Source organism: Muntiacus reevesi, chromosome 21 (assembly GCF_963930625.1).
Source record: "Muntiacus reevesi chromosome 21, mMunRee1.1, whole genome shotgun sequence".
NCBI classification, from domain to species: domain Eukaryota; kingdom Metazoa; phylum Chordata; class Mammalia; order Artiodactyla; family Cervidae; genus Muntiacus; species Muntiacus reevesi.
The window spans coordinates 3,064,457-3,079,883 of record NC_089269.1 but is presented as its reverse complement, the minus strand read 5'-3'; the positions used below and the strand labels follow the sequence as shown (position 1 = coordinate 3,079,883).

Here is a 15,427-nt window from a genome sequence, read left to right as displayed (position 1 = left end):
AGCCTGAAATGACTTGGGCTTCCTGAGATTTGTGTCAAACAAGTCTTCTTAAATTGTGTTTCTAAACAACTAATCGTTTTGAAGGACTGAGGTGTCATTCCCTGCATTATGACAGCTTCATGGAATCATAGGAAGCTAGAGGTGGGACCTCAGAGGTTTGCCCCCACCCACAGCCCTTTGTGAGCAGAGGGGACTGAGACGCTGAGGGATAAATGACTCGTCCAACGTCAGAAGAACCGAGGTCTGAGTCTCAGCCCAGCGCTCTTCCTGCCAAGCCATTCTGCCTCCCGAAATCTCTCTCAGTGCTGTCAGTCATCCCACTGATACACTTAGCATCCCCTGGTTTCATATGCGTGTCCAAGCTTTGCCTACCTACGACTGTCCGCACAGACTGCCAATATTGAGAAAGATATTCCCTGGCCACACTGTTTTAATGATTTAGGTTTCTGAAAGCATAACACCCTAGATTGGTTTTAAATGTCAGGACTCTCCTGTATTTCATTTTCATTTTTAAAGGTTATTTTAATATGAATTTGTTGGCGGGGCAGGGGCGGGGGCAGGAAGGGAGTAGAGAAAGCGGGCTCTTTCCTATTGGCTCCTTTAATGCGGTGATGCTTCCTTCAGGCCTCTTCATTTGCCTCTCAGACACAAATTTTAAACAAATCATATTTTCTCATTTATTCCCCCATTACATTTATTCCAAAACATTTTGGAAAGAAAATGGAAGGGAGTATTTGCCCCACCTAAGGAGCCTGGCGGGCTGCAGTCTAAGAGTCACCAAAGAGGTGAACTAAACCACCACCACCCTCTCTCCTGAGCCCTCCACGGCCTACTTTTGCACTTTAAACCTCAGTTCCAGGCCAGTAGCTGCTCCTCTATGGAGAGTGTCCTCTCTGCCAGAAATAACCAAAACAAGGAGCAGAAGACACAGGCCACTGACAAGGAGAAAGAAATTGCATTAGAGCCTGTCGTCACCCCGGACCAGCTGCCACTCAATCTGTTTTCCCTTTTCACTTCCTTTCTTTGTTGATACTGAGCCAAAGAATCAGGCCATCTTCCTTCTGGTGAGTATGCAACTATGTAGAGAGATGTGAGTTATAGGACTTCAGCCTTCTTTAAGGGGAGGGGTCCTTTTTATAAGGTAAAAATTAGATCTTTCCATGCCTTTCCACTTTCTTAAAATAGTGTTCCTTTCCTTCAAAATGCCAAGGAATTTTTTTTTTTTTTAAGAGGAAAATATATTGGAAGACCTAGGATCTCGTTAGATGGCTGTAATTCTGGTTGGGCTACTGCCCTTTGATGATTTCTGAGGCTGTCATTCCCATTTAATTAAAAGTTATTGAGGTTCTTCACAAACCAGGCCTTACTTGTCATGGGATTCTTTGCTTGAAATTTTACTGTAAAAACCACTCGGGGGTGGGGAGCAGGGCCTGAGGAATTCAAAATTTAAATTTAAATTTTGAATAAAAATTCAAAATTTAAAAAAAATCAATGGGCAGAAGTCTCCGATTAAAGCTTATCTAAAGAATGAATTTAAATTTCAGTTCAGTCACTCAGTCATGTCCAACTCTTTGCGACCCCATGAACCACAGCACACCAGGCCTCCCTGTCCATCACCAACTCCCGGAGTCCAGCCAAACCCATGTCCATTGAGTCTGTGATGCCATCCAACCATCTCATACTCTGTCATCCCCTTCTCTTGCCTTCAATCTTTCCCAGCATCAGGGTCTTTCCCAATGAGTCAGCTTTTGCATCAGGTGGCCAAATTATTGGGGTTTCAGCTTCAGCATCAGTCCTTCCAATGAACACCCAGGACTGACCTCCTTTAGGATGGACTGCTTGGATCTCCTTGCAGTCCAAGGGACTCTCAAGAGTCTTCTCCAACACCACAGTTCAAAAGCATCAATTCTTCGGAGCTCAGCTTTTTTTATAGTCCAACTCTCACATCCATACATGACCACTGGAAAAACCATAGCTTTGACTAGATGGACCTTTGTTGGCAAAGTAATGTCTCTACCTTTTAATATGCTGTCTAGGTTGGTCATAACTTTCCTTCCAAGGAGTAAGTGTTTTTTAATTTCATTGCTGCAGTCACCATCTGCAGTGATTTTGGAGCCCCCCAAAATAATGTCAGCCACTGTTTCCACTGTTTCCCCATTTATTTGCCATGAAGTGATGGGACTGGATGCCATGATCTTAGTTTTCCGAATGTTGAGCCTTAAGCCAACTTTTTCACTCTCCTCTTTTACTTTCATCAATGAGATATTTTAAAGTAAAGAACTATGACTTCGTATTTCAGTTAGGACTATTTCCTTGGATTCAACATCACAATGCTAAGTTGCAGAAAAAATGAAGACGAATAGGCCTTGAGAAGAACATGGTATTAAGAGACAGAGTCCCAAAGGAAATAATATGGTTCTGTTTTTCCAGCCTCTTTTTCTACCTCACCTATACATGATTTAATCTAAATCTGTGTGTACCTCGATTTCATCTCACCTCCTTAGGACCACCCTCAGCAAACCTATGAAGTAGACATTACTTTATGATGTGTTCTCTTATGACAAGCAACTAGCATTTTCACGTCCTTCAATAGCCCCACAAACGTATTTTCCTAAGAATCTGACAAGCGTGTGCTATTCTCACATACGAGCAAAGCCACACATTGGAAAGAGCAGGTGCTCTCACCTTTCCCATGAGCTGTGGGTCAACCTGAGAAGAGGCAGACCTGGGGTGGGTGTTGGGTATAGTGATGGAGAAGCGCTTAGAAATCTAACAGGCAGCATCCAAGGAAAAAACTGAAAGCAAGCCTGGTCAACTAGACAAAGCAGTCATGATTCCAAAGAGGGTGATGAGAGGAGGCGCATCATCCAGGTAGGAGGCAGAAGGGAGGCTGGGGAGCCACCCGAGGATCACAGGATTCAAAACATAAAGTGGGAGATGGGCCCTGGGATAAAGCAGGGAGCGGATGTCCTCAGGGTCTCTATTGGGAGGGCGGTGTCCTTAAGTGTCTACTTGGCTCACCCTATCTATTACTTCTGTGTTAATAATTAAGCTGTAAACCCTCAGCTCCAAAACCCATCTTTCCGTATTTGACCCTGTGAGGCTGGGCTGGGGTCCTACTGACGACATCGCTCTGTTGCCAGTGGTTTCCCTGTAAGGCTCAACCTGGATCATGTGATGCCACCAGGCAGCTATCTGGGAAAGTGATACCCCTGCTTTGAGTCTCAGCTACCAGGCATAAAGCAGGGGTCACCACCACATCACTGGGCTGTCAGTGTTAAATGAGCCCACTCAGCCCATTCCATAGTAAGGGCTTAGTCCATAGAGAGAAAAGGGTTTCCCTGGTGTCACCGCGGTAAAGAATCCACCTGGCAATGCAGGAGACCCAAGTTCGAATCCTTGGATTGGGAAGATGCCCTGGAGGAGGAAATGGCAACCCACTCCTGTATTCTTGCCTGGGAAATCCCATCGACGGAGGAGCCTGGGAAGCTCCTCCATGCAGTCCATGGGGTCACAAAGAGCTGGACATGACTGAGCATGCACACACACACACACACACAATATTTTAAATTCTGTTTAGTACAAAGAATTGGTTAAGAGGACATTGGAGGACTGGAAAAGTCAAGCAAGACACTGAAGTAACACAGAAATGGCAAGTAGCAGCTGCCATCCTAGGCAAGGGAAACAAAAGGAAGAGGCTGAGGTTATTAGAACATAGAAGCTTGGAAGCGGGAACTGGGACCCAGTTTTATGTGGAAAGGACATTGGGTGCCTCAGAGGAATGTGGTTGAAAAATGAATCAACTGCCACTGCTGGGATGGGGCTGCTGCTGGGGTAAGACTGTAATGATGTTTTCGTTTTCACTTCTACTGCTAGGAAGCTCAGAGCCCAGCGGGTAGCTCACCATCGGCAAATGAGCAGGATTTTGTGGCATTACAGCCGCAATGATTTTTCTTGCCTTACCTTGTCCGTGATCATTCCATTTCAACATATTTCACATTACATTATGTGTTTTGTAAATCTCAATCTTTTGAAGATCCTAGAAAACCCACTCCAGTATTCTTGCCTGGAGAATTCCATGGACAGAGGGGTCTGATGGGCTAGTCCATGGGGTCACAAAGAGTCAAACACAACTGAGCGACTATCACTCAGAATATTTCTACCTGCATCTATATGACCTTCAACTGCATCTTCATCAGTTTGTTTACCTAAGTCTTCCCACCTCCACTTATACTTCATTTCTATTGCTGGGTGCCCCTCATCTATCCCCTCTACACTTGATCCACATCTGTAACTACAGGGAGACAGGGACAGTCCACTCTTAGTAGTTTGTGTGCTTTTAACCCAAATTTGAATATGAAAGAGTAATTAGGAAGCTTTTAACATAAAGACAGCTCACATCTGCTTTTCAGCCTCCACTGTTTACATAGCCTGGCATTGACAGAGGTACTAACAGGCCTGTGTTACAGAACCCAAAACTTTAAAAGTTCTAACCTATCAAGAAATCCCATTCATCATTTCATTTTTGGGAAAAGGATATAAAAAATGAAATGTCAGAGCTATAATGTCAGGACCATTTAAAATGTCAAGTGCTTGTTGTTGCATAGCCTGGCTGTCTGCTGTTCTGATCAAACCTCCAACTGGCATAATAATTACAGATGATGCATTGAATTTTCATGCACAACTGGACCCAGATTTATAACAAATCAGACGGAAACATTCTCATTGCCCAGTCAGAAATTTTCTCCTTTTACTACATAGTTTAAGACTTTTCCTTTGGAGCAGAACATTAATACTGATTCAAGACAAGGTTTAGGGTAAGGAATAAGAAAGAAGGGCAGAAAAAAAAGTTTTTCCAACAGACCAGAACTCAGTCATTCATAATATACAGATGCAACAAGAGCCATGAGGCAGCAAATACATTTGTCAAATGTGTGTTTAATCTAAGAATCTTAAATTGTTGAGACACTGTCTGAATAATTCAGTTCTATAAGATGCAGACTAATTTTAGGTGGGCAAGAAAACATACACGCAAGCTCCAGTTTGCACCGATAGCCGTGGAGGCAATCCTTTAGTTTAACCATGTTCCAATATGTGGACAGAGGACTGATGTATCAACAGAAGCAACAATGCTTCTTTTTAGGATCTTAATGAGACTTCTCTGTGGAACTTAAGTGGGGTATTCATAAGTGGATACCAATGATAATAAAAACATGTAATCAACAGCAAGCACATGCAGAAAATCACATTTCTTCTCCACTGAGAAGTTTTCAATCCACCGAAAGCTGAGCGCTTTGCTTTGCATCCATCCACAGCTTCTTGACTTTCACTGTCCCTTCACCATTCTTGTCAGTTGGTTTAGAAGAAGCCTCTCTCCACTGTCTGGCTATTTCCCACCACAGGTTACTTTCAGTACATTGGAAAAGTCGAAGCTCTTGGAAACAATTTCCAGAAGGTCCTGATCTTTTTCCGTGCCATTGATAAATCCTTCTAAAGTCAAAATTCTCCCAGAAAATAACAATTAGTAAAAGGCTTTGTCTACACCACTCACTAACATACAATATATTCACTGGCATTTTTATTGGTATTCTTAGATACTTTCATCTCAGACTCTTAATTCCCTGAATACCCTTCCATAGAAAAGCATTCAACGCTAGGATTGTTAGGTGAAAGTACAGGTGACATTCTCTTTTCAAGTTGAGAACATCAGGTAATATATAATACCTGTGTTCACACATAAATTTTTAACATCTCTATACAGTATTGATTATTTGACCTTCAATCCTGAAGAAAGGCAATCCCAAAGAATGCTCAAACTACCACATGATTGCACTCATCTCACACGCTAGTAAAGTAATGCTCAAAACTCTCCAAGCTAGGCTTCAGCAATACATGAACCGTGAACTTCCAGATGTTCAAGCTGGATTTAGAAACGGCAGAGGAACCAGAGATCAAATTGCCAACACCCTTTGGATCATCAAAAAAGAGAGTTCCAGAAAAATATCTATTTCTGCTTTATTGACTATGCCAAACCTTTGACTGTGTGGATCACAATAAACTGTGGAAAATTCTGAAAGATATGGGAATACCAGACCACCTGACCTGCCTCCTTAGAAATCTGTATGCAGGACAGGAAGCAACAGTTAGAACTGGACATGGAACAACAGACTGGTTCCAAATAGGAAAAGGAGTGTATCAAGGCTGTATACTGTCACCCTGCTTACTTAACTTATATGCAGAATACATCATGAGAAATGCTGGGCTGGAAGAAGCACAAGCTGGAATCAAGATTGCCAGGAGAAATATCAATAACCTCAGATATGCAGATGATGCCACCCTTATGGCAGAAAGTGAAGAAGAACTAAAAAGCCTCTTGATGAAAGTGAAAGAGGAGAGTGAAAAACTTGGCTTAAAGCTCAACATTCAGAAAATGAAGATCATGACATCCGGTCCCATCACTTCATGGCAAATAGATGGGGAAACAGTGGAAACAGTGACAGGCTATTTTTCTGGGCTCCAAAAATCACTGCAGATGGTGATTGCAGCCATGAAATTAAAAAACACTTACTCCTTGGAAGGAAAGTTATGACCAACCTAGATAGCATATTAAACAGCAGAGACACTACTTTGCCAACAAATGTCCATCTAGTCAAGGCTATGGTTTTTCCAGTGGTCATGTATGGATGTGAGAGTTGGACTGTAAAGAAAGCTGATCTCCGAAGAATTGATGCTTTTGAACTGTGGTGTTGGAGAAGACTCTTGAGAGTCCCTTGGACTTCAAGGAGATCCAACCAGTCCATCCTAAAGGAGATCAGTCCTGGGTGTTCATTGGAAGGACTGATGCTGAAGCTGACAATCCAGTACTTTGGCCACCTGATGCAAAGAGCTGACTCATTGGAAAAGACCCTGATGCTGGGAAAGATTGAAGGCGGGAGGAGAAGCAGACGGCAGAGGATGAGACAGTTGGATGGCATTACTGACTCGGACATGAGTCTGAGTAAACTCCGGGAGTTGGTGATGGACAGGGAGGCCTGGCGTGCTGCAGTCCGGGGGTTGCAAAGAGTTGGACATGACTGAGAGACTAAAGTGAACTGAACCGAATCTTGAAGATCTAGCGAAGTCACAGGGGCATGAAAACTGCTGATTTCTAAGATCAAAGGAAACGACTGTTTGCAAGGCTGTTTTTAACATTCTTCTCCCTGAGGAAATGATTTCAAGGACTATCCAAAGCTGTAGAGAAGGGTAAACATTTATTCATTCGCTAGTTCTCGCCTTTTCTGATTTTATATTTCTCATTGTGTCTCCTTGACTTAAGCCTTAGGTCTACGCTGACCAGCCTTTCCAGTTTAGCTATAAAACTACTGACGTATACCCATGTGTACCAGCTGCCGCGTTTTCCACCACCCTCAGCCCATAAGACAAACTTTTCAACATTGGGCAGTGGGGGGTGGAGAGAGGCTGTCTGTCGACTTAAGGCATTTGGATTATACTAGTGGGTGTACTCAGGTTGAAAAGCACAGATGAATTTCCAAATCTCAAGGAGATTGTACTTAATAGTGTGTGTGTCTTGGTGGGAGGTCAGTCAAAGTCAAGTGAAGTTACATTGAGTAACTTACTAGGGAATATGTACCTGAGGCAGAAGGTCAGCAGGAATTGAAAGCAAGTGTTTAACTGTTCAGTTCAGTTGTTCAGTCACGTCTGACTCTTTGCGACCCCATGGACTGCAGCACGCCAGGCCTATCTGTCCATCACCAAGTGTACCTGTCCTTTAACGGATGAAGACAAATATCGAATGACCACAACTGTGGCCCAAATACAAGCAAGCATAAATCACATTCTTATGAGATCCTTTCCTTTTGGTTTCCATGGCAAAATAAGATTTTTTTAAAGAGAGAAATCTAATCTTTTTTCCTTTATGTTTTCTTATGCCAAAGAAGTCCTTGCAAAAATCCCAGTAACAGCAGGTGGGATCAGAATTCCCTACGCATCCCAGGAAAGTACAACTGTGGAACAAACCAAAGGAAAGGAGGGAAATCTGAAACTCAAAAGGAGAAGCAAGTGTGCAGTGGGGAAGGTCGCATGCCGCGCTGGTCATAGGGCAGGGGGCCATAAATAAGAAGTCTCCTTTGCAAAGGGAAAACACAGCTGCTAGATTTACAACCCAAAAGACTTCAGATTTCTAGGGGCTCAGTATGACCGCCAGAGAGGTGGGAGTGGAGATAAGGGAGCTGAAATCTGTTTTGACCACTCAGTTGGAGTAACATTTCTCGATTATCACTGTAGGCAGAAGAAGCCACGGGGTCGCAAAGTTGAACAAGACTGAGCGATGAAACGCAGGATACAGTAGAATGTGTTAAAGAGTCATGCAAGTTACTGATGTGGAAATGAGAAAAAAGATGAAATACTCGCGGAATTTTAAAAATTTGCAATGTAACTGACATAATATATTACTTTAAGGGGTACAACATAACTTGATGTAACACAGTAAGTTTAGTCAATATCTATCACCTTACATAGTTAATTTTTCTTGTCACAATTTTTAAGATTTACTCTTAAGGAATTTTTCACTGCTGTTAAGCTTTTCAAAATGCCTATGAATTCTGCATATTTGCTTTTTTCATGTTCTCTAACCCACTTACCAAAAACATTCTCCCTTCCAAATTAAGCCAACCTCTACCAAAAGCAGCTTAAATAATATTTACTATTTCTAACATACTTATTTTGAAGTTTTCCTCACTCTTCCTCCTAAGACTGAGCATTCAAACATTCATTAAGCCTTACCACAGTTGCCGTTTCCTCCTCCGTCTGGCTCCACCAGCATGGTCAACCAGGGTTGCAAAGATGGGAGGTGCTCTGAAAACCTCAGTTGATGAATTGCTTTCCTTCAGCTGATATTCTTAAACATTACTTCCTGGTCCTCTCTGATTTGTCTGTGGATTTATGCCCAAACAAAGTAAAACATGGCTCTGTGTCTCCCTAGAAAGGATTGCCTGTGCAGGTCCAGAAATTTCCTATCGAAAGATCAACCAGTCAAAAGTCTAAGCTGATGAGAAATGACCAAGCCAGAGCTCATGGGACTCAGGACCTAAAATAACGCTTTGAGCTTTTATTTTTTGTTTTCTATCTAGAAACACATTAATTTTTGTGGCATATAATTCAGAAATTGCACAATTTTTATATATTGAAATATGCATAATACACAGAATATATAGCCACATTATATAGGGCTGTTTGGGACCCTGAAGGTGAGTGTTACGGGTGCTTTTCCATCATCACTCATGACCAAGTTCAGTGGTTTTATTGGCGATAGGACAGTGACCCATGAATATTTAGTCTTGTTTTTTGAATCCGGTTGTTTTGCTGATATTTCTGGATCATGTCTTTCTTCCCATTAATATCTTTAGTGTCTATAAGCCCCAAATTGTCTCTTCCAAAATATCAAAATGTACTGAGTATGCCTCTATTAACATTTTTTTTTTCTCTAAAGAAATCAGGTTGGTTAGAAAAGAAACCAACCAGTGTCAAGGAATTGCTTCTCAATTCTTTCTAATAAGAACATGACATTTTGTGCTGGGGCTGGGAAATCAGCAAAGATGGAATTGCAGAGTCTCAGGAGGTGAGTCTCAGTTCTGTATTCGTTAGCAAGGTGGCACTAGAAGCATTTAGTAGTATTTTATGGCTGAGTGTTATAAAAAAGCTGCAATTTTTTGTCTCATATAAAGAAACTTGATTTCCCTATTATTTCCTGGTAGTCCCCAGTTTCCCAGTTTGATTCCAGTGTTCCAGTCTAGAAAATGGTCTTTCTGGTTAGTCACTCAATAAAAGGCCTTCATGTCTGTCCCTGTTTCCTTTTACCCCAAATTACCTCCTGAATAACCACCCTCTCATTTTCTCTTTGGCTTCATTCTGTTTCTTTCACTTTCACAGTATATTATCAGCCACATATGTCTCTTTTATCCCTGGGCTATTTGGTACTTTGTGTCTGGACAGTTTCTGCACCTGTGGTTGTGAACAAGTGTCTATAAGTCTCCCTAAATCATTTCAAGAATGAGTCCTAAGAAACTCAAGGTAGCATGCCGATTGCTATTCTTCCCGAAGTGAAGGCTGCAGAATCCCACGCTTGATCATTTATCCTGATTTGTCTTGCTATCCCTTCTGTTTTCATTCTTCAGTGATACTGAATGTTGAGCTTCAATTTTCTGTCTTTGTGATTCTCTTCAAAATCTCCTTTCCTAGATGCTTTTGTTCATAAGAATAAGCTAACTTGTTGAGTAATAGCAAAGATACATACTCATGGTGAAAAAAAACCAACACTACAGAGAAGTGTAATGGAAGAAAGAATCCACCTTTAACCTTCCTCTGTGCCTCACGTCTATTAATGCTTTCCATTGGCAATTGAGTTCTGCTAACAGATCTGTATTTGCATCTTATGACATTTGTAATGCATATTTCAGCTTCCCAAGTGACTCAACTATAAAGAATCCGCGTATGATGCAGGAGACTCTGGTTCCATCCCTGGGTTGGGAAGATGCCCTGGAGAAGAAAACTGCAACCCACTCCAGTATTCTTGCCTGGAGAAGTCCATGGACAGAGGAGCCTGGCGGGCTACAGTCTATGGGGTCACAAATGAGTTGGATACAACTTAGTGACTAGACAAACCCATTTTCATGTATGTTCATTTCCAAACTTGTCTCTTAGATGCCTTTCTTCCTACAGATAGCAATGCATACGGTGCTTACTCATTCTTTACTTCTTCCTTTGTTTTCCATGATATCTTATCAGAAACTCATTATACAACTATTTATGGAGAACCTACTATGGCCAGAGAGAACAAGAAACACCAAAGTACATAAAAAACCAGAAATACCTCTCGCTCTCATGGAGCTTATAGCTCTTTGTTGCTTTATTCTCTTAGCACTAAACCTACACCTGTCTTCTGATCTAACTTTGATTTGCTAGCTACCACGACAATTATGTCTGGAATTAAAAATAGCTATTCTGTATTTTTCTATTGCAGCAGAATTGATGTTGGTCATCTTTTTGCAATTTTCAAATTGGAATTTTTCATATACATCCCTGAAGTTTTTTTTTGTTGTTGTTGTATCTGGGTGTGCTGGAGTCTTCTTATCTTTGGCCTCAATATACATTGGGTCAGATACAAATGCTGTGTTTGTGGCTTTTTATTTTGAGAAATCAGAAAAAGATATGTTGGCACATGGTCAACACTATTCTGCTACATTTAAACATCTCCATTTCTACCAATATTTTTATAACAATGATAACAATAAAAGTCTTATTTGGGGTATATATAATTTATAAAAATGCAAATAGGTATTTTCATCTGTGACACTCACTTTAAGTGTGAGTGAAGCGCTGTATCCTCCTCTGTCAAATTCTGGCAAAATCCTTTTATACTTCCACAGATATCAGCCATCTATGTCTTCATTACTTTCTCTTCCTTGTCCTTTGGTGCACTGGGCAGTCATTGTACAACAATTTTAGCACTTTTATCTTGATGCATAGAATGGCCCAGCTGTCCCTTGAGATGACAGAGCCACCTCCAATAATTTCCAAATAAAAGCAAATTCTATCAGTTTTAAATCTGTGTATGCATTTGCCAAGAAAGAGTGGTTCATTGTTAATACAAAGTGCGACTAATCTGATATCTTCATTTTATAAAAGCCAATAATATTTAAGATATGAGTTTTTATATCAGAGTAAACGATGTTACTAATTCTGTAAGCTGCTCCAGAAACCATAAAGTACCCCCTTCTTCTGAGTTATTACTACAGGTCAAAAGCCCCAGCTCCCTGCTTGCAGGTGAATTCAGTTATTCCCCGAGTCCAACATCTTCTCTTCTAGATTTACATTGTTTTTCAGCTCAACTCTATTTCTAGGCCCTTTCCAAGCACACTCCCCGTTTTGCCGGTTTCTTTGTTCTTGAGGAGACTACATAAAGAGTAAATGACTCCTGCATAATTGTCTGCTTTCTGGAACATGTGATCTGTCTCTGCAAACTGAGCCTCTTCTTAAGGATACCACCATCCTCTCATCCTTCTCCAGGGAGATCACTTTTTCCTCTACCCCCTCCACCCCCTCCAAGCAGGAGTCATGGATTTCCAAACGTTCTTGACCTGTCCTTTTGAAATTCACTCATGATGCCAAGTCTTACGTATTCACGATGCTCCATCTACTTTCAGAACACTCACCCTTTGATCAGCGATTTTGACCCCGAGTTGAATGGTTTATCACTCTCTTCTCCAATCCCTGCCCCCCTGCAGTGCCTCCAGGATTAAAGTCTAAAACAAAAAACAATCTCCAGCATTTCTCCTGCTTGATGATTACCATTTCGGGTACATATTTCAAATCAAGCTTTTCCCTGGCCTGCTCAGGTCCTCCTCTTTCCGTTTTTCTGGTTCTTTTCTCACTTCACTTAGCCTCCTTAGCAACTCTGGGCAATCTGAATCTGCTCCTTGCAGCTTCCACAGGAACTGACTGACTTTACTCTCCATCCACGTAGACCTACATAAAGTGAGGACAGCAAGCGGCTTTGACCTCAGTAGACCAGTAAGCCAGCAAACTGACTTGAGAGTAAGACATAGATGCAGGACCAAGTCCTTAAGAGCAAGCTCTTTGCTCTCGATACATTTCCAAGTTGCTTTTCTGAGAATTATACTCTTCCCAAATGTTTGGCTTGCTCATGGCGGTGCTTTAATTTGAACGGTCTCCCAGCCTCCTCCTCCCCATGTCCTGCAGAGAAAGCAGCCGCGTTTGACGAAGCAAACCGCTACCCTCAACAGGCGCGTCTCCTGCGCTCTAGTCTTCACTGCGGGTGCTGCACGGTGGGTAGGTGGATTCTGCGGAATGACGACGCACACGGTTCTCAGTCCCTTAGATCTATTCCCTCCCCCCATGCCCCCTTTAAAATCCCTTGCTAACATGTTTCCCACAATTCCAACTTACTTTTTCAAGATCATCCCTCGATTGAATCCATTTGGTGTAAGCCCCCTCCCTTCTCTTGGAATGTCTGTGTTGGGTCTTCTTGTTCCTGCCTCTAAAGAAATGCACCTTTTCTGAGATAAAGAGGAAACCAGGTTTTTAGGGCTGAAAGAACAGATGAACAAGTGAGCAGACAGGAGAAATACGGAAAGAGCAGAAATGAAGGCAAGTGTGGACAACTCTTTCCAGAAGTGTATCATCAAGGAGAAGGAAAAATCTGATAGAAGATGGCATAGTTGAAGTTAGGAGGGAAAACTTAAAAGTTTATTTGTAATTTGATGAGAAGCCTCCAGTAAAAAGAAATTCAGCCCCAAAACACATCCCAAAACAAACAGCAGAGAGTCCTTCATCCCCTATTCTCCCGCTTTTTCCCCTTATCTCCCTTCACTCTTTATATATACAAAGTGTCAGTCACTCTGCATTGAATATAAGTTTGGTTAATATGGGCTTCCCTGGTGGCTCAGACGGTAAAGAATCTGCCTGCAAAGTGGGAGACCTGAGTTAAGTCCTTGGGTTGGGAAGATCCCCTGGAGAGGAGCATGGCAACCCACTCCAGTATTCTTGCCTGGAGAACCCCATGGACAGAGGAACCTGGCAGGCTACAGTCCATGGGGTCAGTATATATTCAATCAAATTGTATCAGCTGGAGAACATTGTGCTGGTCAAATTATGAAGCCCAAGTGTTGAAGCTGAAACTCCAATACTTTGGCCATCTGATGTGAAGAGCTGACTCACTTGAAAAGAGCCTGATGCTGGGAAAGATTGGGGGCAGGAGGACAAGGGGATAACAGAGGATGAGGTGGTTGGATGGCATCACTGACTCAATGGACATGAGTTTGAGTAAACTCCAGCAGTTGGTGATGGACAGGGAGGCCTGACGTGCTGCAGTTCATAGGGTTGCAAAGAGTCGGACACGACTGAGCGACTGACCTGAACTGATATCACAAGTACGTTTTCCTGACAGGTTCATGCTTTTGTCTAAATCATCTATCTTCTACACAATAAGGAAAGTGAGCCTGAGGTGAAGGGCTATTTTATCACTGTTTACATCTCTTACAAAACACCAATGTGTTAAACTCTTCAGGACTCAGTTTACTGGCCATTGAAGGCTTGCACCTTCTGCAAACTAAATCTAAGTTCAACTCTTCTGGAAGCAAATTCATTTTGCAACATTTCTTACCTCAGTGTGACAAAATTGACGGAATTGTTTATTTCAGGTTTGCTATCCAACCTGTTTTCAGTTAAAAAACAAAAAGATTGTATGTCAGTTCTGGGTAATGAGAGTTGGAAATTAAATGAACTGAGTTTAGTCTAAGATATTATTTTACACAGAACAAAGGGATCCACTCAACATACTAAGTAACAAGAGATACTAACAGCACACTGGAGAAAATATCACGGTGGTTCTGGATCCAGAAAAGACAGCTTTCTCATGTTTTAGACTGACCTTTGATCTTATGATGAACATGAAAGGATGTTCTGTAAGCAGCTAATGCTTTTCTCTCTGGCTCCTGCCAGTGGTATGTTTGGTTTTTTGGTGCCCTTCTGCAGAGCTATCAACTGGGAAGACAGATATGCATGCCTTGGAAGGATCCTGAATCTCTCAGTCTGCCAGCATCTTTTCATCATAAAAGCTGTCAGGGGACATAAGGAAAAAGATATTTCCAGATTTCCTAGAGGGATGATTTAACCACTCTCCCTCCCCCACTCTTGCCCCAGGTGACCAAATTAAATGACCCATATTGGATGTAGAAATTAATAAAATGAGAGAATGGATTAGTCATCAGGGAATTTGAACGTAAGTATCTTGACTGGACAGGAGAATCTTTAGAAGAACTGTTGGCAACATTTCAGTTAGAAGTGTGTCAAAAAGGATTCTCTATTGCTGCTTCCCAAACATCACTCATCTCAAATCCTAGGATTAATCACAGTTAACAGTGGCAAAGCGCCTCTCTTGGCCTTAGCAAGCCGAGCTCTCAGTTAAATAATACTTAGTGCAATGATTAAGATACATGTAGTCAGGCTCCTATTAGATGAAAGTTTAAGATTTCTCAGTTGTCTTGACAGAGACCCCAGAAGCCTCAAAACTTCGGCAAGGCATCCAGAATTCCACATCCTGAAGTGATATTCGACTGCATGTGTAAGCCACAGTAAGAGATTGTGAGATTTTTAGAATTGGTCGGTCCATCACCCGACTCCAGGCAACTAAGTGGGAATAAAGGATTGACTGGAAGATTCAGGCCTAAGGGGATAATAATTTGGAGGGAGTTGTCGGGTGCCTCCTGCTTTACCTTTTCTTCGAGGAGAAGCATGGGGGGCGGCAAAGAGGCACGGTTTCCCCCACCTTGAAAGCCCTTCTCTGAGTGTGAGCAGGAGAGAAAGGAGACCGTGAGAGCCTTGACTTGGCGGATACCATCAAGATCATGGT

General features: G+C 42.0%; 1 protein-coding gene across 1 annotated transcript in view; it reads right to left on the bottom strand.

Moving 5' to 3' along the window:
* Nucleotides 1-5,270: 5,270 nt before the first annotated feature.
* The window catches only part of GUCA1C (guanylate cyclase activator 1C), a 38,024-nt gene continuing 27,867 nt past the window's right edge, over nucleotides 5,271-15,427 (bottom strand). Inside the window, 4 exon segments of the mRNA XM_065913847.1 lie at nucleotides 5,271-5,504; nucleotides 12,792-12,857; nucleotides 14,064-14,094; nucleotides 14,096-14,146. Of these exon segments, the coding sequence (XP_065769919.1) occupies nucleotides 5,271-5,504; nucleotides 12,792-12,857; nucleotides 14,064-14,094; nucleotides 14,096-14,146 (382 nt within the window).